Here is a 25651-nt window from a genome sequence, read left to right as displayed (position 1 = left end):
TGTTTCTCATTCAAAAATCATTATTTCAGGTTTTGCACTGCACTGGACAAGTTAAAGTGTATAACACCTGCCCTCCTCACACTCTGTGTGGGTATAAAGAGCCTCTTCTCACATGCCTTATAATAATGTGTGAGCCTATTCAGCATCCTTCAAACATCGATATACCCCTGGACAGCAAGACCTTCCTGAGTCGTCATAGCATGGACATGAAATTTACCTACTGTGATGACAGGTAAACTCCACTGATTTTTTCCTTTCCGTAGGTGTCTCTCTCTTTTTGAACAACACAACTTCCAAACGTCCTCCTGTGTGGGCCTGGTAAGCAAGGACTAGAAAAAAGTACAATCTGTTACCAAGACAGATATTTAGTTGCTCACTTAATACATCTCAAATCTCTGTTTACAAAAAATGGTACTCCTGCGGTATTTCCTCCTCCTGCTGAGTGAGGAATTCAAGTTCACTGGCAGAAGATGAGGCAACTTAGGGCCATAACCATTAGCTTCTCAGGTTTTAAGAAACTGAGGAGTACATGGGATTTCTGTTCTTGTTTTTTAGAGAACATCTCACATGCCATGCCTTACGGACCTTAGTCAAAGACTGTCTTGTGGTTGGTTTGGCCCAGGATGCTGTTATCAGTTAGCTGGAAAGTACTTTGTGCTCTAGATTAACTAAGGATTGCTAAGGCATCCAGAGCATCTGCAACTCTGAAATGGAGTTGCAGCCTCTTGCTCAATGAAAAGCAAACAACCTTTGCTGGTTATCTATCTGCTACTTTTAGTGGAAAAATGAAGGGGAGGGGAAGATCTTGGGTTAAGAAAGGGGCTGTGTCTTCCACTCCCCACCCTTCTCTCTTGCATGGAAAAAAATGGGGATCTCCATGGCATTTCATATCATCTCCCTTTTCTCCCTGACTACATAATATGGTAACCATCTTCCCTGCGAGTGAGTGAGCCAGAGATCCCTTCCCATGAATTGTCCTCCTGTTCCCCAGAAAGTCATTTCTGTGCTGCTGTGGGTTCGGTGTTTGTTTGGGGTTTTTTTTAAGTCTATGAGATCATCCCTGAATTTAATATGAAGTTTTTTGTGTAATGAAACTGGTCTCCTGAAATTCAGAGATGCTAGCAGCTGCTGGGGTCTGTAGGGTTATCAGTAGGATTGTACGTAAGCTCGCATCTTATGCAAAAACTCACAGGATTGAGATCTTGATTATTCATTTTCATCTTTCAAAGTCTTTTTAAAACTTGTTCTAAGCAAGATTACTATTTTAAAAATGTGATGAATCAACCTTATAAACTAGCAGTGTTAGCAGCTGTGGATGAAAGCAAGATTACAAGTGTGAAACTTGTGACTGACCTTCTGACCTTTCTCAGAATCTAGCAGCAAGTATGCTGTAACTAGAAATGTCCTCTAATGTAACCTCAATGAAACAGACTTTTCTTATTAATACTTTCCGGATGAAAATACTCAGATATCAATAGGATTTTGCTGCTGGAGGGGGAAGTGACAATATGGTAGTGACTCATTATTAAAAACAGTGTACCTCTGAATTACTGGGGCCGTTCGGTGGCAGGCTAGAGGAGAGGAACAGAGGTTTGCTGTGTTGCAGCATTCAAATGTCACTGCCAGAGTTGGATGCATACGCAAATATAAATGAGAATTAGAGGCACTGATAATATCCCATTAAAAATACATATGCTTGATTTAAACAGAATGATGTATTATGCCCTGTATTGAATAGTGGGAGTTGATTTACACAGAAAACTGTTCGAATGGCAGTGAAATACAACAGCTTCCTCTGGAGGATTTAACTTGTAGGGAATTTCAGAGATTTCCCTTTAAAAACGGGCAACAAAGCAGCACGTCTTTTACTGGATAGTTTCAGTCTGATGTTTCATTTATGTTTTACTGAGATTATGTGAAAGCTGTAAAAAGCCAGCCAGGCCAGAGGAGAAAGAGACTTCACGCAGCAGTGAAGTCTCTTTCAGAGAGATCCTCTGGCTTTCCCAGCAGATGCCCCTGGCTCCCGCTTCCCTCCCGGAGGGATGTTGAGTTCTCCCCACAGGGGACACATCAGTAGACACATAAAAATGCAAACCACTCAGCTGTTCTTATCAGATTCGGTGCTGCTAGACAAATTGCATTGAAGGAGCAGTTTATGCCAGGAATGTGAATCCAGGCTGCGGGGTGGGGGAGGAAAAGCAGCATGTGCCAGTCAGATGCCTAAACCCTTTTCAGCCTGCTCTGGCCTTTCTGCAGCAGCGCAGCAGGCCTGACACAGATCGCTTCCACGTAAGAGACTCTGACTTTCCGATTCCGGGTTGGTGTCCTTGAGGGCAGCGTGCCTCCTCTAGCAGGCTGCTGCGGTGATCTGAGTATCCCCTTTGCAGCTGATCTGGGGTGGACAGGTCTGCTTCCAGGGAGCATTAAGATTTTGTTTTAGAAGCATTCAGTTAAAGAAACTAGGATTTCTGAGGAGGTACCTTAATGAATGGCAGCCGTGCTGGACCTTACTAATGGAAACATCCACTTTCAGCATGAAGCTTAAGGGAGTACAAAAGAAAGCTGCCCTTGTAAATGAAGCTGAAATTTATCCTTGTGGAAAATGAGGATCACATCTGTCATGTCATTACGAAAGCTCATGCTCTCTGTCTGTGACAAAGCAACACATAAAATATAGGCTGGCTACCTTTCAACACTTTGTAACAAAATCCATGAGGTAAAGTGCCTTGATTCTCTTGGCTTTTCCTCAGGAGGCTACAGGACAGATGCAATGCCAAGCAGGCAAGACTGGCCTTCCATCATCTAAAATGTATGAGGCACTAGCCCATGTATTTTGCCTTCCAAAACGAATTTACGTATGTGGGCCTATGACTTGCCAGTGGTTAGGTGGGGTATATTTGTATTTGTATTCTTAAAGCAGCTTTTGCAAGGTGATGAGCCTGTAAAGAAAAGTTTGCGAGATATAAGTATTAAAAATAGGTTGGTAATTCAGACTGTTGTTCTGTTAAACGCCTGCTTCAGCCATTACTGAAGAGCGATTTTAAAAATGTTCCCTTGCTCCACTTATCTTGGCTAAGTGGTTTACGGGGAGGATTATTTTAGCTGTAATGCGGAAATGCTGATCAGTGGTACAATTCAGTAATCCAAGTAAGTATTTAGTTCAGCTGCACAATGCTTTTGTGTCAGGGAAGATCTCCAGTGAGGGTGTTTTAGTCAGAAAAAAAGGCAAGTCTTTGTACAAAGGCAATTTTGTTACCTTGATGGCATAGCTGTGATGCTTGGCGTATCTTCCCGTGCAGGGCCAGGGGGTCAATGGGTAGATCGAAATAGCAGCAATGTGTTTCTGTTGCAAAAAAATCCACAAAACATAAGTGCAAACTGTATCTGAATTTGATATAAAACCCTGAAACTAGTTCAGGTGCCCCTGCACGTGCGGTCTCAGCCTTTTTGTTTTATGCATAACAAAGGAACACCATAGGCTGGGTTTTGGAGAGGACCAGGGTTTTGAAAGCAGAGAGGGTAACGTGGCATTGCGGGTGGTGTTGGCTTTTCACCTTCGTCCCTGCGACCTCTCTGAGTTGCTGGGGAGAGGAGAGGGAAGCGTTCTTCACTTTGCTGTGGGCAGCATGCATGAGAGGAGAGAGGCATAAGGAAACAAATCTGTTCTGCGCAGAGCGAGATGTGCCGTCGGTGGCTCCGGAGGCTGCATCACAAACCGGTTCCCTGGCACCGGCATGCTGAAAAGCATATGTTCTCCATTACTATGAAGGCATGGCTTGCTTTGGGGAATTGTGTGTTCCTTTTTACAAGAAACCCGGTTCATTATAGTCTTTTTTGCCTTTTCTTGATTGGAATGTTTTGATGGAACAGCTGAAGAAGAAGAAAGGAGTGATGGATATATGGTGATTCAGAACAGGATGGTGCAGGAAAGTGCAATGCCGACAGTATTGGTCCCAGTTAGGTTTGTCCTAATATGAGTCTACTTGTGGGATCCAGGCTGTACCTGACTGAAAGGAAGCTGAGTTGTATTGTGCTTCCAGTTATGTCCCTGTAAAACAGAAACATGCAGGCACAGGACCTTATATGAGGTTTTAGGTCAGTTTGCCATTTGACCTATATTAGGGGAATAGTTTTAAATTAGGTGAGAATGCAAATAAGTGTTTGAAAGAACCTCCTGTCCCTCCATCCCTGTTCAGGGGGAGAATGCAGTATGGAGACAACAGTGATGATATTTGAAACTAAAGATCCAAATTTGGCAAAACTGGCTTTTCATATATGCCATATTTAAGAAAAAACATGACCGACTTCTTTTGTTAATAATGAAACTTTGATTTAGATATACCAAACAAGTAGGAGAGAGACAAAGTCCTGATGCTGTTTTCAATGTACCCATGTAAGTTTTTCGCCTAGCAGAGCAGATACACCTGACCAGGCCAGCCATCCCTCTGAGGAGTGGACAGGGGTCGCAGGATTTTGCATTTTAGTTTCTTCTTTGGCCTGGGTTAGTGTGGAAGAGCCATGAATGTTTTGGAGAGGAAATGTGGGTGCCTGGGAGGACTGCCACACTGTCCTGACACCTGCTCGATAGCAGGTTGGCAGAGTGCTTTAACTCCAGGCACAATGGCTGTGTTGGGAATTTTTTTCTTTCTTTCTTTTTTAACTCATTCTGCTTTAAGTATAACTTTGTTTGTTTGTTTGTTCCCGCCAAGACCAGTTTAACTTCAATAACTTGGTAACAGTTTGAATACAGAAAGACTTTGTTAAGAGATCCACACCCTCACACACACAGTCCACACATGGCCTGACGAATATACACCCAGCTCTTTTTTTATAAGCAGTAAACATTGCAGCAGTCTCTCACAAGGAGCCTGGCTTCCCAGTCCTGATGGTTCTTACGATACTATTTTAACTCAAGAAATGGTATACAATAAAGAGCTTTCTGCTCCTGTGAAGAGACAGAAAAGCACAATTTTAAGAAAAAACAAACCACTCGAAGTAGCTCACGCCTGAGGAGGTGTAGCCTTTGAAGCGGTGAGCTTTGCTTGCTTTGCCACGTCTCGAAGAGATAAAGCAGGGCAAAGTTGTCCAAATCTAGAAACAGAATTCAGATCACTTGTTTCTCCTTTGTGTACCTGAAGCACAAAGCTTCGCCTTTACTCCACATCCCAAGAAATGGGTATATTAAGAGAAACTGAAGTAGTGCTCAAAGAGCATTTAAGTAGTGGTAGCTGGGACAGATCCACTGCTGTGGAGTGCTGCTGCCCACCTCTTTAATGTGTTTTCTGAGATTTTGACCTCAGTACATCATGTTGACAAGTTTAGCTCAGAAAACCAAAGGACTAGTCTGGCAAAATTCAGATTCCCCCAAAGGTATTTGTGTTTTCAGAAACATGTGGTTAACGGAAGAATAAACAGCGTCTCAGCCCACCTGTCGTCTTCAACAAAAATTATTAGTATCCACTTAGCACCAATTTAGCTTTTACAAATGCAAAGAAAACACAAAGCCTACCATGGCAGGAATGCCATCCAAAACCACCATACAGTTTGTTTTCCAATTTTGTCATTCCACGGCTTGCACAAAGAGCAATTTTCTGTCTGGCGTCTAAGCAAAAGCAGAAGTCTTGTGTTCTGGACTCCGGTTTGGTAAGACCCGTTGGTCCCGCAGGGCGTATACATTTCTGTGACTCTCTTAGTTTCATACTCCTCCTCCTTGTAGCGATGTAGGATGCTTTTTGCTTGTATTTAGTCCTCTGTGTATTCGTGTGGCATTGCTACGAGGCTCCTGTGGAAAACATGCAGAGTTTGGAGGCTGCACCTCACTGGTGAACCCCAAAGCGATGCTCACGTGAGCTCCGTGCAGAGACCTTTGCTGAAGCACCCGCTGCCTTCTGGTCCAGGCGCCGCTTGGGCTGTCGGCTGTGGCCCGTCTTCTTCCACCAGCACCTCGGGAGAGTCACGGGACAGGTGTGATGGGGACGGGGATAGCTGCCCTAGTGCAGCATGGAACTGGCTGATCTGACCTCCAGCCCTGCACTGCCTGCAGCCACTGAGATTTTTGGAAGCTTCTCAGTGTCGGCAGCACCAGAGGAGGAATAAAGGAGGCTGTGATCTGCCAGTTCATGCGCACAGAAACAATATTGCTAACAATTCTTGGAGAGAGAAGGTGTTTGTTATAAAGCAGTGGCATTTAAAAATGTACCTGGGAAACATTGTCAGCCAGTTCTAGGTCTTTTGGGGGATGGGAAAAAGAAACAGTATATAGTTTTTTTTAACAAATCATTTCACTCCCAGGATTGTTTAAAGAGAAATGTAATGAATCTGAATAGTGGTAACAGATTAACAGATCAGTTAGCAACGGCATAGAGGCTATTTAGCCTTTTTTTAATTATTATTTTTAAGTAACTATTTTAAAACAATTACTCTTGATTAGCATTTCACTGTTACCAGGTGTGGGTTTAGAATTTGGCCAGTGTTGTGGTGTTTGTGGGTAATTCCTTTATATCTTTTTATCTTTCTGTATACTTTTCAGTTGGTTGTAGTAAAAAGATACCAACTGACCACCTACTAACTTTAATCTAAGATTACATTAGATCTAATTATATTTGACATTGTCACAGTAGGATCGCACCACAAGTTGTTCTGTGCCACGGAATGACAAAAAGTAATTTTATAGTGAGGATGCTTGTTACAAACTGATCAGCGAGGAGCAATTTGAGAGGGGAATTACAGGACCGGAATAGACAATTTGGCGTAGGGATTGCAGTTCCTATATGATGAGAGCTTAAAGTCCCTCAGCCTGCTATAACGTGGATTCGTTGCTTGCTATCTCAGTTCCACTGTTGACACCCACAAAGGCTGTAATGTGGCTTTGGATTTGCATTGGTGCTGCTGGGTATATGATGCTTCTTTTTTTTCCATTATATTTATTTCCTTTTCCTTCTCCCGACTCAACCCCCACTTGGCTCTCAGCTCCTGATGACTGGATTAAGAGTAAATCCTCAACTTCCTGAATTTAAAAGCCTTCCCCTTGTGATGAGCTCCAAACTAACTGGGATGGTTTTATGATACTATGCCATTATATGACCAAAGGCTGTAGTTTCTGTTTTTAAAAGACTGTATCTTTACACTGGTCCTGGCATAAGCCTCTGGCCAGTTACACCAGTTTGTCCCAGCTGACTGTGTAAAGGCAAGCAGCAACTGTATTTTGGGAGCCTTACTTTTATTAGGGCTCCTTCTGTATTTGTTGTTTTCTCCTGATGGTTCAGCTCTAGTGACCAACTCATAATGAGAACTTCTGCTTTTGGTAAAAAACGCAAAAGCAATTGTGGTTTCAGAGAAAAGTTACAGATTTGACTGGGGTGCAATTTAAACGCTCAGCAACTTGTCAGTGAAGAGAGTCAGAAACCTGATGCCAGAATTTCCCCTTTGTCAGTCTAACTGTATGCATAAATAGAACTGTAAACATAAACAGAAGAGTAAGTCTTCGAGAGAAACCCAATAAAACCAACTACAGTCTTTGTTCAGCTAAACCATTATAAACTCGGGTACATTCCGTGGAAATCAGAGAGAGAGCAGTTCCAGAGTGACAAAACCGAGGTGTCCGGGGGATGTGAGCTATGCAGTTCTGTGGAGGCGAGGGAAAAGCTGACTCAAAGCCTTGGCATTCAAACCGTACACAAAATAGCTCCATCTTCTGTGTCTTCCTTGCTGGAGGGGGGATCCAGGAGATGAATGCCATGCTCTTGCTCTGTTTGTTTTACAGTATTTACATGTCTGTCTTGTAAAGACATGCTTGTGTCTGGAGGGCTGGGCCAAGGCTGTCCTTCCAGGGAGTGCACAGACCTGAGGATGTGTCTCTTAAAAGTAGCAATGCCGCTAATCAGACATGGCAGTGGTAGATAAAGCCTTTCCAAGGGAGGCAGGTAAGGAGGCATGAGACTTGGGCACTACCATTGATGGCAGCGACGCGCTGCGACCGTTCCTTTGCAAACCTCCTGGCTTTTCAAGGTTTACGACAGCTTAGCAGTCGGTTTGTAGTCATTTTTGATACTGTTCTCTGCAACATTACAAGTTGTTATTGCAGTTTAAAATCTAAAAAAAGGCATCTAAGAGTGTAACAGTAAGTGTGTTAACGGTAACATTTCCTTCTTTTCCAAGATCTGATTTCTTTGATTTTGAATGCGTACAGAGTTGTGGGTTTTTTTTTTTAACTAAACATGTTTCCTGTAAAGTTGTCTGTGATGGTATTTCAAATTGAATTTAGGAAAAAAGAACCATTTTCCTCCACTCCCTCATTAGATAATATCATCTGCACAGTTTGACCTGTTTTCATTTATTCAGAAACTTGTGATGCCTTGCCTAAGTACTCAGAAAGGCTCTGAAAAATAGCCTGGGTTTTGAGATCATAGCTTTCTTTGTGTAAAATCCTACTTAGTTTGTGGATTAGTCACCCAAGTAACCTAATCCATATGCTAAAGTTCTCACATAATTGAGAAACGCTAAGTAGAAGAGCCGATTTTTTTCTTTTAACTGCCCTTAATTTCTCACCTTGCATTTTTATTTTATTAAATGCAATACCCAAAGTAGTGATTTAATCCTTTCGTGTATGTTTTTTAAATGTGCACATATTTTTAAACCTGATGATGCCAGCCACTACCTCCCTTGCGTTTGGTTTTGAATGATGGTAGTTGGGAGCTTCTGCTGGTAGTGGACAGCTTGAGAACTTTGTCTGCAGTGGTTTTCCAGTTGAGACCTTCTGTAAGAAGTCAGTGCAATAGGCCTGGGAAAATTTGCAGCCTACATAATGACATCCCTAGGAAGTTTTATTCCAGCAGTAGTAAAAGACAGTTTACTCTGAATGTGGAAATATTTCAGAACATGATCAGAAGTCCTCTACAGCTCTTAATGTGTTTGGAAGTTCAGAATTTCTCATATTGTGGTTTTGATTCTGTTAGTCTAAGGACTAGAGCTGACAGCTGCCCTGCACATGTACGCATAAGGCTAAGGTGACCTGAATTTTAAAAATTTGGTTTTTTTCTTAATCAAGAATAACAGAGTTGATTGGATACCATCCAGAGGAGCTGCTGGGCCGTTCGGCATACGAGTTCTACCATGCCTTGGACTCGGAAAGTATGACCAAGAGTCACCAGAACTGTAAGTCACATTGGGTTTTTTTCTTCATAGTTTGCCCATAAAGCACAGCTTGCTGGGTTCCTCAATAAGTAGTTGAAAATACAAATTCATCTTGTGTGCAGATATGCTCTGAGAACAGTATTTGCGCTTTGCAAGAAAGCTCACAGGTTACCATGCTTGTCTCACTGAAACCTGCTGCTCATCTTTCCAGAGGGTCTGATTTTTGTTGTAATTAAAACTAGACTTGGATGGTAGAGAGGAGAATCGCTGTCTCTCTAAGGGATAAAGGATCAGCCGAAGATTCGAAAAGCTGAGTTAGGCAGTATTAGCCTGGTGAGAAGTGCATTTACTGGTGGTGTTACCCTTCTGGTGTGCTGTTGGGCTCAGCAGAAAGAGCAGCTCTAAAGAGTAATAGGAAGAGCTTGTTGCAGTGTGTTTTTTGATGTCTGTCTTCTGCTACCGAATAACAACTGTCTTCCCCACCCAAAACAGATCTGCGAGGAGACTTTCTAAAAGGGATGTTCATTATACAAATAGTATATACTGCCAGGAACAGCTTCTTCTGGTTATTCTTATGCCTATGTGAACTGCCTGGTTTAGCCATTCTGAATGTGAAGTACCCAAATTATTCCGGGATCAGAGATCAGATCCAAGATCTGCTCCCCCTTTTCAGCAGGCCACACAGTTACCCTTCCCCTCTCTCACATAAGGTGTCTTAAGATTATTGGATTGAAATCTTCAGCTTCTGTCCTCGGAGTTGGCACTGTGGCTGGAGACAGCATGGTGCACTAATGTGCAGATGACATTCCCCCCCTTGGCTGGTACAGCCACTGAGCTGGTGTGTGGCAGAGTTCTCAGCAGCACATTGCTAAAACGTCTGCTGCCGCTGCTCTTTTTTATAAAAACAAAGTAAAGCTCCTCGGCTGGAGTCCACAAGCTAAAAAAAAAAACACCCCACCTTGTAGTTAGTATGATCACGGTCTCTGTCCTCAGCAAAAAGCCCGTGATTTCAGTCTTGTCTGTAGGGAATTGCCCACCAAACAGACGTACAGAAAGTATGTCTGTACTTCCCAGAGAAAAGCAGCGGCAAAGAATAACTGTCTGACCTTAAGGGAGAACGGGAATATGCGTTAGCTCCAATGGCAAGGATTCAGGACAGTTTTGAGTTGAAATGTTACTTGAAAGAATGTTTTGGCAGTGATTAAAGTTGTGTGCTGTAGAACAGTGCTGGTATGAGTCATCCTGTTTCCAGAGCTGCTGGGAATGTATTTGTTAAAACTGTTTCTTAGGCAATGTGTTCGTGTTTTTAACAGTGAAAAGGAATTAGTGATATTCGTAGATAGGATGTCCGTATCCTATGCTGGGCTATCGAGGGTCATCCTGAGAAGTCAGGGGATATGCTGCACTGTCGTTTTTGAATCGCTGAGTTGCGTTTCGAAGAATGGGACCACACCAGAGAGGGAATGAAAGAGAGCTGGCAATCTCTGTGATAAGAGGAGGGAGAGAGCATCTTTGTTGAGTATCCCAGTTTAGTTAATTAAATGGACCACTGAGCTGGAACTTGTCCATGTGAAGATTTCTGGAGAGTTTCTAGTACCCATCTTGACCAGGCATTGACTGAGGTTGCTCCTCGCTCTGCCAAGTCAGTTCATCTCATGTAGTGCAGACTGTACGTCTAGATGCCATTTGTGCCTACTGAAAAGGGCCGTGTCCTACAACCTTCTTCTGCAAGGCGTGAGGACTGATCAATAAGCAGAATGAAGGCAAGGGAAAGTCTAGAGGGGTGAGCTATACCAGTAAAAGTGCTCAAGGCACTGTGCACCGCACCGGTTATAAATATCTAGGATCAAACTCTTCCACAGTGTTATGATGGCACAGGATCGGCATGGATGAGCTTTGCTTTTTGAAGCACAGGACCAAAGTCTGTCCTGTGATAAGTGCTGATGCCCACAACAGAACCATCAGTTTACATTGGCAGCAAATTTGACCCCTTTGGTTTTTCCACGATAAATACTTCCTGTAAGGACAGTCAGCTTCTTACCAACTCAGAGAACAACCACAAAGGCAAAGTGACAGCAACCTGTGATTTGAGAAAACACACATAAGCCCTCTGAATAGGAAATCCCGAGGTTTCATAATGTGTGCCATCAAGATGTTGTCTAATGCACAGGATACCCAAGAAGGTATATGGCTTATACACAACCTACTAGTTCTTCCTAGCATGTAACCATACAGAACTTACATAGTTCTTCTTGGCCATGTTCATTTATACATGGAAATACCACCTCAAAATTCATGTTCAGCACGCTTGTATTTATTAAACAATGATTTTTATTAGAAATATGCTATGTATAGAGTAGACATTCATGCAGTAATACAGTCATTGATTCTGACAGTGCCAAGCATTTAGTGTTGCATAGGAAATAGGTGAAAGAAACTTAAGTTTGAAGAGAGAGAGAGGGGGGAAAAAGACTCAAATGAATCTCTTGGGTAGAAGCAGAACTCCTTCCTTTTTCTTCCTTCTAATTTAGCGATAAATCATGCTTATTGCAGTTTTACTGTACTGCAGGGTGGATTTTTTTTTTTTTTTTTTTTTCTCTTGAGGTGAAATAACAACCTCACATTCAAGCAAGCCACAACAGTTTTTGTGTTCTTGGCTGGAAGTATTGCTACATATAGAGTATGAAAGTCTTAATTAGTCACCATCAAATGGAAGATTAGAGTGTGTTTGGCAGTATTTAGCATGTTTTCACATGTTAGGCAAGCAAGATGAAAATCTTTGTCACATAAATCTAGACAAAAGATTGACTGCAGAGCTATATTTTCCAATTCAGCGATTAGTCTATAGTGGTTTCCATTTAGAGTCTGGTGTTGTTGCCACTAAAGCCAGTGGCAACTTTGCTGTTGACTTCAGTGGGGAGGTGAACGTCACCATCCGGGACCTGCCACTTGGTAGTACGTAGCAGAAGTTCGACAAGCTTTCCAAGTGAAACGTATTTCTCAAGTGTCTCTCAGCAATTAAAAGAAATTTTGTGTTCAATTAAATTCATCGCTGCCTCCCCCCCTTTCTCCACCCAAAGATCAGGAATATAACTGGAGCCTGTTTCATTGAGATGTTACTAGTTCTATAAAGATACAGGTAGTGTATACTAAAAAAAAAAAAAAGAGAGAGAGAGAAAGAAGTGAGATGTTCACTCTGAAGGCAGAACCTTAAATGTGGTGTTGATAACAAAGTCAGCAGAAGTCAGCAGTTACGAGTGTATTGGTAATCTATGAGATTACCCCATGGAGGGATTCTGCTGTACTTTATTATATCAGAACATGACATGCATAATAATAAAAAAGATTAAAGCAGTAAAAAGCTTCTTTGTAATGTAACAGGTGCCTACACTGTGACTCTTACTGATGGGCTGATGATTAAGAAGCAGTGTAATTATGTTTCACAAAGCAGAGCAGGGCAGTCCAGTCACTAAAACACTTTGAAATTAAAGCCTTTTGCTTTTGTTCCAGAAGTATTTAATCAATAAAAGTGATGTTCTACTTTGTCTAAATAAATTAAATGAAGGATGATTAAATAATCCTAGGAAGAAAACAAACAAACTTCAGAGATAGAAGGATAAACGCAGCAACAATTATCTGCAAAACAGTTGTTGCATTTCAGAGGCCTCAATTTGTACATTTGTATGGTGGTGATATAGGGGAGACCAACAATAAACAGCTTCTGTTAATGGCCACATTCACAAGGAATTTTTTCTGTACAAAGACTGCAGAATCAAGTTTCCAGCCTTACGGAGTCAAATTGCATTATTTTTAGGGCATTAGTTTGATGGCATGCTGTCTGCAGGCATAAAAGCTGTTTAAAATGAAAGGCTGCCAGTGTGGTCAAAGGTTTTGTTGAGCCGTTTCCCACTTTTGCTACTCAGTGCAACTACGTCTGCTTACAAACTCTTATTAGTACGATGTCATGGTTTAGCCCCCCTTTCCCAGCCAAACCTGGGCCATAAAAGCACTGCTTGCATACTCCAGCCTGGATTTTATTGCCATTGATCCACAATATTTTTCCTCAGCTGACAACTGTGAATTGCATGACAATATTCATTGTTTTTAGGAAAGTATTTCCAACAGACAGGGCATCATAAAACTTTACATCTCAGAAGTCCAAAGCACCGCACTGAAAACTGATTATCTTCAAATATTACAAAATATTGAGGGAGGGGGAAGTTCACCCTTCAGACATCTAGATGAAGCTTTAAACTCAAAGTGTACTATTGTCAGTTTATTGAGAAACACAGGCTAGTTCAAAAACACACTTGAGTTCAGTAGACGTTATTTGATTTGTCACATGGGTCTTGATTCCTTTTAGGCTGCTAATTTCAAGCTATTGCAGAAGAACAACACAGTTCAAGCAGACAGAAAAATAAGAGTAGTTCAGCTTAATTTTTGTCTCCTAGGCAAAACAGTCTCATTTACTGTTCTTAATATTTATACTTTTTGAAGAATGATATTACTTCTTCAGCCTCTGAAGACTAATGCTGTGCTAGTGACACTGTCACTTTATTTGTGATGTTGGTATCTCCAGCTCCTGACTCTAAAGTATAAAAAGAGACAGGTATAGATTTAAACCATGAATTTTTTTTACATTTTTGTGAGTATAGCTTTTAAATCATCTGACTCTTGGGCTTATCCGTCACATAAATGAGGAAGCTATCTAATAGTTCCTAAATAAATTCACATCTCTACACATCAGCTTGGGAGCCCAAACTGAGGCACCCCCAGAACAGGGAATCACTCCCAAGAAACATGCAGTCAGCAGGCATTATTTGGGGGGCACTTGGGATCTTACACAAAGTTAAAAAAAAAAAAAAAGCACACTCTGAGCTGAATACTTAGACCATCTCAAGAACTCAAATGCCAGAACTCAAATTTCCAGTCTTGAGTGGAAGCCTGAAATGAACACCCCCTTTTACATTTAAAATGGCTGAATTTTCCCAAAGTTAGGCATCCTTGCTAACAAACGTCTTGGTGCAGTTTTGCATAATGAAAACTTAATATGCAAGGTTTTAGCATGGAAAGAAAGCAGGTTTATTTAAAACAAGTGTTACATATTGTGCGTTCCTGTCCTGCTGCATTATTTATATCTCTCTGCTCTCTTTTCTCAGTGTGTACAAAAGGTCAAGTAGTGACAGGCCAGTACCGTATGCTTGCCAAGCATGGTGGATACGTATGGCTGGAGACTCAAGGAACGGTGATTTACAACACGCGCAACCTACAGCCTCAGTGTATCGTCTGTGTCAACTATGTGCTGAGGTAAGTCATACAGGACAGAAAAACCACATACAGATTCATGTGCTGAAAGAAATGCAATAACCAGAGGAACTTTTGAAGGGTCTATTTATTTAGTGTTGTTATTCTGAAATCAGTTTAGTCATGTTTGTTCAGTCTTGTTTACTGATGTTAGACATCGATGAAAAATGTGGCATGCCCGTTCCCATACACGCTGTTGAAATACACCACAGCCCTTCTCTTCTGCAGAGCGGCTGCTCTGCTGATACAACAGAGCATAAAGCTTGCACTGAAGATTTTATTGTGTAACACAACTGCTAATATGTTTTGGTTTTCTAATGCTGTGACAGAGACATAAAATGAAATAGTAATTGTATCTCATGTTGCTAGGAGAAGCTGTTTTCCACCTAAAAAATCGGGACCAATCAGGAGTTTTGCCTCCATTTGGCAAAACTCAAGTGGTTTTGGTCCTAGAAGGGGCCAAAATAGGAAATACTTGTTTGAGTGATAGTCTGGGTCATTATGGCCTCGACTACATCCCTTTAAAAAACAGAGCAACAAAGCCCTGAGTATTCCCACAGAAGTCCTGACCACACTCTCTGCGTCATCGGAGATGGTGGTGCTCAGCAACCCTGGAACCGTGCCTCGCCTGTCGAGAGCCTGGCATGCGACCGAGAGAGGCCAAAACGCTTGCACAGGCCCCAGCGTTAGAGAGTTTATACTGCCTACATTACCCGCATCTTTTTTTTTTTTGAGAGTGCAAAATACCTAAAACCTATTTTCTTGTTAGTGAAATTGAGAAGAACGATGTTGTGTTCTCCATGGACCAAACGGAATCGCTCTTCAAGCCTCACCTGCTGACGATGAGCACCGCCTATGAAAGCGGCATCCCTGGCACAGAGAAGAGTGACTTCTTGTTTACTAAGTTAAAGGAGGAGCCAGAGGAACTTGCTCAACTGGCACCGACACCTGGCGATGCCATTATTTCTCTGGACTTTGGTTAGTATTTGTATAAATAATTTTTGTACAACAAAGAACCACATATGAGCCTACGTTTAGAAACTTAACAGGCAAGGTCTGTTAGCTGTGTGTACAAATCAGGAGTGATGGCTGTAAGAGCCCACGTGCTCACACCAGTGGAAAATTTCTGTGAATGAGAGCAGAATCAGGCTTTCTTGCTGACTAAACAACATGCATTAAGTCTATGCCAACTTATTGTCATGGCAACTAGGAGCAGTGTTTACTTTCAATGAATAGCTGCAATTATATCATAACACAGCACAACCTAAAAGCATCCATTAATATTGTTAAAACTGCTTGCAGGGACACAGAAGTTTGAGGAAGGCCCTGCCTTCACCAGTGCTGTACTGACACCAAACAAAGCTTGGCCAGTGGAAGTGAAAAGCCACACTGCTCAAGGTGAAACACTGACGATACCATCCTTTACAGTGCCTCAGATTGCACCTGGCAGCAGTACTCCCAGTGCAAGCAGCAACAGTAGCTGTTCCACGGTAAGAAGAGCTTTAACATGAGAAAAAAAAAAAAAAAAAGCATGTTATGTTTTGTATGTAAGTCATCATCATAATATGTAGATGGTGTTCTCATGTTAGCAGTCCTGTCCCGATGCTTATTAACAAGGCCCAGTGTATTTTTTTAGAGTGAACTGCGCTGCATGTATCTTAAGCATCAATAGCGAAGACATCAAATGGGAACTATATCCTGCCTTTACATTGCAGTCCTCATTTTCTCCCAGCTGTCCTCAGTAATTACCATAACCTGTAAAACAGCTAGTAGAAGAACATGTTACCACCTTTCAGGGAGTTAGCCTTAAATAAAAAGCCAATGCAAAGTGGTGTGGTCACTAGCAACACTGCCCCAGACCTGTGTGGCCACTTTCTGTCTGTTAACTAGAAGCTGTAGTCTCTAGTCCAGGAACTTCACCCAACTGAGGCTTTTGAGAGCAGCTCCATGGAGTTCCTCACTGAAAGAACGAACGTGCTTTCAGGGCATTGCCCGCCAGAGCTGGGGCCACTCTTAGCCAGCCTTTACTAGAGGATGTCCAATTTTAATAAAGACGCTGAGGTAGTGCTAAGCATCTCCCTTCTTGACACAGGTATTTAATAGTGTACATCTCATGTTGCTGGGCTGAGTTGCCAAGAAAACATTTAAACTAAGACGACAGCGAGGTTCCTGTACTGTGTGCCTTTGTTAATCAGTATAGTTCTCAAATTCTGTAGTGACAAGTAATCTTGTGTTAGAGAAAAGCGTATGATCGAGTCAGACAGTTTGGGGTTCTGAGGACACAATATAATACAGCCTGGTATCATAGGAAAGAGCTGTTACTGAATAGCACAGTATAAACTGTATGATGCTAAGCCAGTACTATGGCGTCTTGCTGCTTATAGCAAATTCTTATTTCTGTGCAGCCAAGCAGCCCAGGAGATTATTACAGTTCTGTGGATGAAGATCTTAAGATTGAGGTGATTGAAAAACTCTTTGCCATGGACACAGAGTCCAAAAGTCAGTGCAGCTCCCAGGTAAGGAACTAATATCTCTTCCAAAAGCCATAAAAATATGCTGTGTGTGCAGATACAGTAATGTACATGCGAACTGCACTTGCGCATGTACACCAAAACTTTATTACACAACACTAACAAAAATACACACTCTCAAAAGCTGGGGTGTAAATTTCTGTCCCTAGCTCTCGCTGAAGCAAGTGCCCAAGGGTGTCACTGTGGTGGCACTGTGAAGAAGAAAGAAAAAGCAGTGAGCTTTCAGAATTTGGAAGTTTCTGTAGACTGGATAAGGGATATAAGCAGCAGCAATTTTTTTTAATCTGGCCTAATGACTAGTGAGCAAACATCCTTTCCAGAACAAAATATAAATAAACTAATTCTTGCAAAATGTCAAAATGAGAAAGGAATGCCCCTCGTAGCATGTATTTCCTTTAACTACAAAATGAAAACTGTCATTTTGAATATATTTTTCTTGTCTTACCTCTTGGAGGATTTCAGAGAGATGTGATAACGACTTGCACATAAAGTAACATAGAGTCTCCACCTCCTGCATTCTAATCAGGGTGTAAGTGTAGAAATTCCCTCTGTAAATATGTCTCTTAATCCTCCACTATTATAACATTACATCAAGTGAGCTAGTGAATAAAAGGTGTAGGCCTTAGTTGAAATGCCTTTGTTAAGAGCTTATACTTCTTTATAGTTAAGAGAAAGGAACCGGCCTTGCTGGCTGGCGGCTCAGACCTTACACTCATCTCCTGCTGTATTTCCTGTGGAAAGTTTGGGGTGACTGTGGCCTCAATTTGCCAGTGCCGTTTTCAGGCTTAGGTAGGCTGTCGCCCGTGTCCTGAGGAAATTTCATCTAAGCCTGGACTTAGAAGCAGCAATGAAAGCCATAGAAAGAGCGGGCAGATAGGAGGAAAATATGGACCAGGATCAAACTCGGTGCAAGACTTGACACGCGCAAACTTCAGTTTTGTCAGACTGAGCATATCTGCTTGCTGAGGTGTGTCCCACCCCACCAGCAGCTTTGGTGGGAAAAATGAGTGTTGGAAAAGTGCCCCGTGAGCTGACTGGTGGGCCAACATTGATTTCCTTCTCTGTTCAGCTCTGGTTGAACGCCAAGAGAAACGAATATAAATATGACGAGTCCTCCAAGGAAAAAACAAAATACAGATTTAAGTGCAATAGTGTCCTTCCAACTACTTTTTTTTTTTAAAGTTTTGCACTTTTCGACACTTTTTTCCATGTAGCTGGCTTATGAGAAAGCTGTGTTTTCTGTTTTAGCATGGAAAAGGCTGAGGTTGAACTACATGCCACATGTTGTAGAGTCTTGGCAGATAAGTTATTCAAAGCATAATGAAACACAAGGTCTACTTCAAATCACACTGATGCTGCAGGCTGCATGCAAGCTGCTTTAGCAAACACTGCTTATCTGGGAGATTTTTCCCTGCAGGTTGTTTCCTTACTTTGCTGCTGATGATATGATGAACATGTATGCTAGTCACAAAAATGAGGTATCTTTTAATAGGAGCTAGCCGGTTTCACATAGGTAAATTTGGCATACAGTGATTTTTCAGCTTCACCTGCACTAGTATTCCATATCACACTGCCTGCCACAACTATTATTAACTTCTAGTTTTCTAATGGGTTTACTTTATTTTTGCACAGACTGACTTCAATGAACTGGACCTTGAAACTTTGGCTCCTTACATTCCTATGGATGGAGAAGACTTCCAGCTCAGCCCAATCTGCCAAGAAGAGCGTCCTCTCTCTGAAAATGCACAAAATACCCAGCAGAGTCTAAGTAGCATGAGTACCATCTTCCAACCCCTTGCTTCTGCTTCACAGAATCAGTTCCTCCCAGAGAAATATTGCCCACAGCTATCAAATAAAAACATTAACCCTGGTCATGGGTCCCTGTCGTCGGTGTTCTTCAACAATGCGAGTAGGTCATCGCTGCCACCGTACCATGACCAAGCCAGCACTCCCCTGTCTTCGATGGGAGGAAGACCAAACACCCAGTGGCCACCTGATCCCCCGTTAGAATATGTTCCTGCTAAATGGAGACTCATGGATAAATACTCAGGATCCCTATCAAGTTCCCCCTCAGGGCCACCACCAGTACATTCTCCGAGCGTGCCCATATATAAAAAAAGGTAATAGTTTTTGTGGTATAAGTATGTATTTTACTCAGAAAATATTATAGGGGATCAGGGGGGTCATAATCTTGAAAAATTACTTTTCTCAATTCAACTGGAATAAGTTGTTTTGATAGGCATCAGACTGCACCTCTGGGGAAATTAGTGTGGTCCTCTCCCAGTGGCAGTGAGTCTGGTGGAAGCAGAAGTGGGCTAATTTTTCATTGCCTATAAGGATGCATGAGCGGATTTCCTGCTGGTCAGGTAAAAATTACCCCAGTAATTTTGCAAAACCTGCTTGACTTTATGCAGTTTAAGAAGAGTACTGAAAAGGATTACTGGTCCAGCATAAGCGGGGACCCATGCATATTTTCTTAACCTGCATATATTTTTTGCACAACACAAATAGGGGAGAGAGAGGGATGACAGTACATTTATTGTTAGCCTATGTAAATACTACAGCTAAGATTTAAAATGACAGGGTTTTTTTCTACAACCCTTCCTCACCTTGTTCACTTGCTTCACACGTGAACAGTATGCGATGAGATGTGGGTCAGAGGCTAGAAGTTTCCTACCGTAGCTAGAAGTTCCTCTGTAGCTCTGGAGTCTTCAGTGTTGGTCACGCTAAAACATTCAGGAAGTACATAAAATAGCAATGGTTGTTTTAAAACATGAAGCTGCGCAGTTTGCCTGCAGTTTGCTTTCTGGTTTTCAAGTTGGCAGAAATACCAGTGTTTGAGTATGTCTGTGAAAGAGAGGGTTTGTCCCCAGAGGGCAACCTGTGTGTTCATATTTAGTATGCAGGGCAAGGGGACAGACGTGGCTCTCCAAATCCCATCCTTAAAAATCACATGACTTTCTTTTCCACACCATTTTTATGTCTGCCTGGAGATCCCTAGAGGCTGTTTGTGTTAGACTTTCATTAGTCTTTGATCCCAAAAGTCAAAAGTTTCCAAAGCTTGTGGAATGACTAACAAAAGGAAATAAAAACATTTGTTTGAGGTCTGTCCACTCTCATATGTCAAAGACACCTTAAATGAAAGAAGAATCTGTATAAATGAGCAAGATGGTTTAGGTTTGCCTCACTGCTCCCTCACCCAGAGATTGTTTCTCCACAGGCCCCTGGATGCTTTTGGGCAACGAGGCATAGATATAAACCCAGCAAGACTTGCTCTGTCTAACAGCTTGAAACTGAAGCGACAACTGGATTATGAGGAACAAGCGTTGCAACAGCTGAGTGGGGTAATCATAAGAAATGCATCCCCTTCACAGCTTGGGACTCACCATGGTCATCGGTGTAATCATTTATTTTGCTTTTCTTCACATTCCAGGGAGATCCGTCTGTCATTAACCCGTCGCACCTCATGTGGAAGAGGATGAGATTTCTGAAAGGTGAAAACCGTTCCTTGGTTACAGAAAAAAAGTCTCTCAGCACAAGTGTTCTTACTGGTAAGACAAAGAAAGTGGGTTTGCAACGCAATTTTAAGACAGGTTGAATAGACACAAAAACTCTTTCAAAAGGAAACGTAAATAAGCTCTGTAAATATTACACTAAGCTAAAATTAAAGATCACAGGTTGTATCGCTAGGAGCTGAACAATTTGAGGTACATTTGACAACTAGCAGGTAGATGGTTTCATGTGTGTTCACACCCTTGCTCTGGAGGTAACAGACATGAGCGTAACGGAGATGAGTTTACCTCACGCTGATCCAAGGTGCGGACATCTCGGAGCTAGAGCTGATACTTTCTCTCTACAACGCTGTGTTTCCTTATGCAAGCACGTCTTGGGTGCAGTGCTACTTCTAGAGTTGGTGCTGTATCTGTGCTTCCTTTGTGACAAGATGTAGGTATGCCTACGCCATGTGACCGTCACGCCGAGGATCTGTTTGCCTTTAATTACTATCGTCTACTACAAATACTGGCTTAATTTAAACTTTTTTTTTTTTTTCCCCTTACTGTGTAACTCAGATGAATTTGTCTGTAACTCAAGAGGTCTGAGCCAACCAGTGAATCAACTGCAGCAACAGCAGCAGCAGCAGCAACCACCCACCTGTGGCAGTCCTGGTGAGAATTTGAAAGCAGGAGCGTTTCCCCCTCCGTTTTACAGTTCCCATTATCAGGACTACGCTGTCCAGCCAGCTCGTAAAGCGTCAGGTAAGAGCTGTCAAATACAGAAATTCACAAGTGTTGGTATTTAGTTCCAGTACTAATTCCATGAAAGAAAACACTTAAAAAAATAGGGAGGAAGGTGATAAACCAAGAATCAAATATGTATTGCTTCACAGAATGAAAAATTAGTTCAGTTGTTTAGTGTGAAACTTTAATGCTTACATTTGGTAATATATGAGGAAAAATTAATTTTGCCCTTCATTTTAATTAAACTTAATACATTTTTACCTTGGAGGCCCAGTCATCCTCCATCCGTACTCTTGTGATGGAATTGATTAAATTTTACTAAACAACTTCACTGCAACATTGATATGGGAGGTTTGTAGGGTAGCGTTTTAACACGTGCCTTCTGGAAGTTAAAATAAGTAATTAAAGGGGACGTATATATATCCCTTTATATATATAAGGGGAATGGGTGTCCGTTTAGAAACTGTGTTGTTTACTACAGCTTTCGTCATGTGCACCGATACCATTTTTCTCAGAGCAATCTAAATTGGGGGTGGAGGTGAAAAACTGCACCTGTCCGCGTGACACACTTCCAACAGCTTAAGGCAGAGCGGTGCTCTGAAACCTCTCACTGCTGGTGGTCTGAGGTGTATCAACACAAACCCAGAGTGAAATTACCACTGGTGTGAACAGGAGAGGGAGGAGAGGCAAGAAGTCCTCTCCCTGGCCTCAGCCCTGTGACTGACCTCACTGATCTCCTTCAGGTCTGACCAGTCGTCTGCTGGGGCCCTCCTTTGAACCCTACCTGTTGCCCGAGCTGACAAGGTATGACTGTGAGGTGAACGTCCCTGTTTTGGGCAGCTCGACGCTTCTGCAGGGCAGTGAACTGCTCAGAGCACTGGACCAGGCAACCTGAGCGACCCTGCAATATTCCGTGGCCTGTACTGTTCAAAACAGCTTCAGTTTCTAAATATATTTTTGCAAGTAGACAATTTCTAATACCAATACACTTTTACAGGATTTTACTTAGATATTGAACCTGTCCACGTTACCAAATAGTGGCCTTTTGAAGTTATTCACTTTATTATTCATATTAAAGAAATACATCTACTGTATTTTCTCTATTGCAATTAAAGTGTTGTTTAGAGAGTTTGATTACCCTTCCCCCTTATGTCATTACTTGTAATTTATACTCTGAAATTTTCTTCAAATTTCATGCTAATAAAAAGCTGTGGTATAAACGCCTCGTCATGTGATGCTTTGGCTGCAGTACTGCAAAGATTTATTTTTATTGCCAAAGATGAATGAAACAAATTTGATCTCCAACCACAGTTTTTGTTGATCTGCCAAATTGAAATCCTTTGAGTCTTTCTGTTTTCCAGCATTTATCGTATTGTAACTTTTATAACTTTTTGAAAAGCATACTAAGGAAACAGCCCAGACGTCCGCCCCTCCCCCCCCCCCTCCCCCCCCGCATTTTTTTATACTCTTTGTTGAAAGAAATGTGAATAGTGAGCTGCAGTGTTTGTGGGTATCTGTGAAAGTTGCACATTGTAAGCTTTTTTCCTCGGAAGCAAGCCACGTTCTCAGCTCCCTTAACCTGGTTTGGCCTGCAGGTTTACCCCAGTGGAGGATTTAGACCTGTGCTTTCGTTTGCGTTGCGTTGGGGTTTCTTGTTTTGTTCTTTGCTGTTCTCTTTATTTTTTACACAAAACAGATTTTTTTTTTTTTTTTTTAGATTTTTTTTTTTAGTTTCTCTCTGGGTCAGTTGTTAATCATCTCTTGGTACTTTCGCTATATCTAGGCCACAACAACTTTTAAGAGCTGTTTCTGCTAGGACTAGTAGTATTTGTTGTGGTGTTGCTGATACTTCAGGAATCTGACCAGCGGCCAGTACTAACACCTCTGATTAAAATGTTAGCCTTTTTCATTTTACGTGCTAGCTAGCAATAGAATTGCAATGTTGAATCGTTAAATCTAAAAGTTGATAGTAGTATTTCCCAGCGTATTAGGCTAACTCAGTTTTAGGTATTCAAAAAGAGTTAAGGATGGTGTAGTGAGATGAAATAATAGCTGGCAGGCAGGTCTCTATCATTTGTACTTACATTACATTAATCAGTAGCTGAAATGTCATTAAAACGCAGCCAGACATTTTCAGAGCTCCTTTCCAACTATCATTAGTTGTCATGCACGTATTTTAAAAAAATAAGGCTTTGAATGCTTTCAAAGGCAAAGGGATTTGAAAGTTTAAATTACAAAATACTTAAACAGCAAAAATATTGAAGTAATAAAAGGCAGGTGAGCAGTTCTGACTTAAAAATACATACAGACCTAGATATATGTTGGGATGTATCATCTTGTTTCCTCTGCTGGTATAAATCATTGTAGCTTCATGGAAGAAAATGGAACAGTGGCAATGTACAAAAGGTAAAAATCTGGCCCAGACACTTAGAACAAAGATCTGGTTGGGACTTCTGATTCTGCTGAAGCCTGGTTTATGAAATTGCTTTATATCATGCACTGACACTTCCAGAGAGGGAGCCTTGGGTTCACTGAGCACTTCAGAGTTCGCTGTGTTAAGTGGGTCTTAACCACGCATACTTAGAAAAGCTGAAGATCTTATATTATTGGTACATAATGTAAAAAATGGTGATAGTCCCTATTGTAGGCAATCTGTCAAGAGTTTATTACCAAAAATAATCTACTCCTAAAGTGAAGTTATTACTGCGTGGAAAAAATACATTGTAAGCATCAAAATTGGCAAGACAGATTTGACAAATTTGCAGTGGCAAGGACTTAAAGGCTTCAAGGATTAAAGACACTTGAATACGGCTCTTCTGTTTCTTGTTTGTGTAGTTTCAGCATTAAAAATATTATATCCTAACAGTTTACTAAAACACTCTGAAAAAATATTCCATGTCTTAATATTAATCATTCTTTTTATCATAATTATTTCATAATCTATATTGCTGAATTCTTATTGACAATATTATAACTGTATGGGAACTTTAACTTGATAAGGAAATGTATTTTGACACTGATACCTTATTAAAGTATACTGATCCTAAATTCTTTGTGACTCATTTGCTATGAATTTGTTATTTGTTGTATTATTGTAAAACAAAAGTATTTATTAAATTATTTATAGAAAATAAAGGTTTGCATTGATCTTTGAAGAATGAAAGAACAAACAACAGTTCCCCATCTCTGAGAGCCAGCCAGGGGTCTGTACCCACCAAGCTTTTTGTAGCGTGTACCGAGCCTGCCTCGGCGGGAGAGTTAATGCCCTGCAGCTCGCCCCTCGGAAACACGCTGTGTGCTTTGGGGTGCTGCTTCAACTTTGGAAGCGTGTTTCTGAAAATTTAGGTGACAAAACCACATTTTAGAGTCTCAGTTGCCGCAGTTCTGTTTTTGTGGCAGTAACATAAGCCATCCTCTTCTGGCAGTCCTGACAAGCCCGTGAATAACAAACGGGGCTTTCCCCCATCCACGCCCAGTGCTGCTGTGCAATGTGCCTGTCCTTTTCCCTACAGAAAGGGCCAGTTTTGCCGGTGTAGTAACGCTGAGCATGCTCTCTAGGAGGACAGACGTATTCAGAAATGAGATTCTTAATGCGTGCTTACCCTCTGGCTGGGCTGTGGGGCACTTTGAAAGGTTATCATTGCTAACTGCTTGTCATTACTATTTGCTTGTCACTCACTAAAGACTAAAGTCACCAAATTTTCTGCAGGGTACAAAACAACTCTTCGCTGCTAAATCTGTTGTGAGTGACGAGCAAAGAGTGTGTGCCCCCTGCCCTCCCTTTTATAGCATCCCATTGCACTCCGGGGCACTCGCACAAAGTCTGACTCAGCATGTCCTGTCTTTATCCAGCTGAGGGTTAAAAAAAAAGTCGCTTAAGCAGAGATTAATGTGTTTAGATCGATGCCTGTCTTTTAAAGGTTATCGTTGCTAACTGCTACTGTAAACTACTGCTGCCAGGCACTATTTTTTGGGGTATCCCACTGGCATTCTGCAGAGCTTCAAGCATTCACCACTGCCATACTCAAGTAGCTTAAGGCACGCACTAGTAGCGCCTTCAGCTTCCGCCACCTCCTTTCTACTACAGCTAAACACATCTCATATTAATGAGTTATAGTGACTTTTCCCTTATGCATATGAATGGCCTGGATAGCTGAGCCCTGATGTTGCAATTTATGTACCCAAAAGAACCAGATCCTGGCCAGAAACAGAATACCTAGCTGAGCTTTGTTCTGCTGAACAGGGGTTTATTACAACTTTTAAAAAATGTAGATTTTCCTCCCCCTGCCCCGAGTAGACCAGCAGAAGTGCTTAAAATTAAGTGTACATTATCTTTCACTGCCTAAAAGCACCGTTTCTTGGTGTCACATCTTGGACCTCCAGCAGCACAGACAGAACCGATCACAACTTGGTTGTTCAACACTCTCTGTGTTCTCCCAAAGCCGG

General features: G+C 41.7%; 1 protein-coding gene and 1 long non-coding RNA gene across 4 annotated transcripts in view; one reads left to right on the top strand and one right to left on the bottom strand.

Moving 5' to 3' along the window:
• EPAS1 (endothelial PAS domain protein 1) overlaps positions 1–22339 on the top strand; it is a 79907-nt gene extending 57568 nt beyond the window's left edge. For both annotated transcript variants that reach the window (XM_075412857.1, XM_075412856.1), the window contains exons 6-16: positions 30–232; positions 9047–9153; positions 14292–14439; positions 15206–15414; positions 15739–15926; positions 16842–16952; positions 18600–19087; positions 20188–20311; positions 20401–20518; positions 21038–21223; positions 21949–22339. In XM_075412857.1, coding sequence (XP_075268972.1) covers positions 30–232; positions 9047–9153; positions 14292–14439; positions 15206–15414; positions 15739–15926; positions 16842–16952; positions 18600–19087; positions 20188–20311; positions 20401–20518; positions 21038–21223; positions 21949–22100 — 2034 coding nt within the window. In that variant the 3' untranslated portion in view covers positions 22101–22339. The remainder of the gene's footprint in view (positions 1–29; positions 233–9046; positions 9154–14291; positions 14440–15205; positions 15415–15738; positions 15927–16841; positions 16953–18599; positions 19088–20187; positions 20312–20400; positions 20519–21037; positions 21224–21948) is intronic.
• LOC142360462 (uncharacterized) lies at positions 226–20445 on the bottom strand. Of its 2 annotated transcripts, none has more exons than XR_012763072.1 (3): positions 20354–20433; positions 3257–3343; positions 226–329 (listed from the first exon to the last, which is right to left on the bottom strand). It is a non-coding gene; the product is annotated as an uncharacterized LOC142360462 (long non-coding RNA). The 2 variants fall into 2 exon arrangements; XR_012763073.1 differs by lacking the exons at positions 226–329; positions 3257–3343 and adding exons at positions 11482–13720; positions 19577–19693 and having other exon boundaries at positions 20354–20445.
• Positions 22340–25651: the final 3312 nt, after the last annotated feature.

The sequence above is a fragment of the Opisthocomus hoazin genome, chromosome 2 (genome assembly GCF_030867145.1).
Source record: "Opisthocomus hoazin isolate bOpiHoa1 chromosome 2, bOpiHoa1.hap1, whole genome shotgun sequence".
In the NCBI taxonomy this organism is placed as follows: domain Eukaryota; kingdom Metazoa; phylum Chordata; class Aves; order Opisthocomiformes; family Opisthocomidae; genus Opisthocomus; species Opisthocomus hoazin.
Note: the sequence above shows the minus strand (reverse complement) of the source record. Positions and strands in the feature narration are given on the sequence as shown.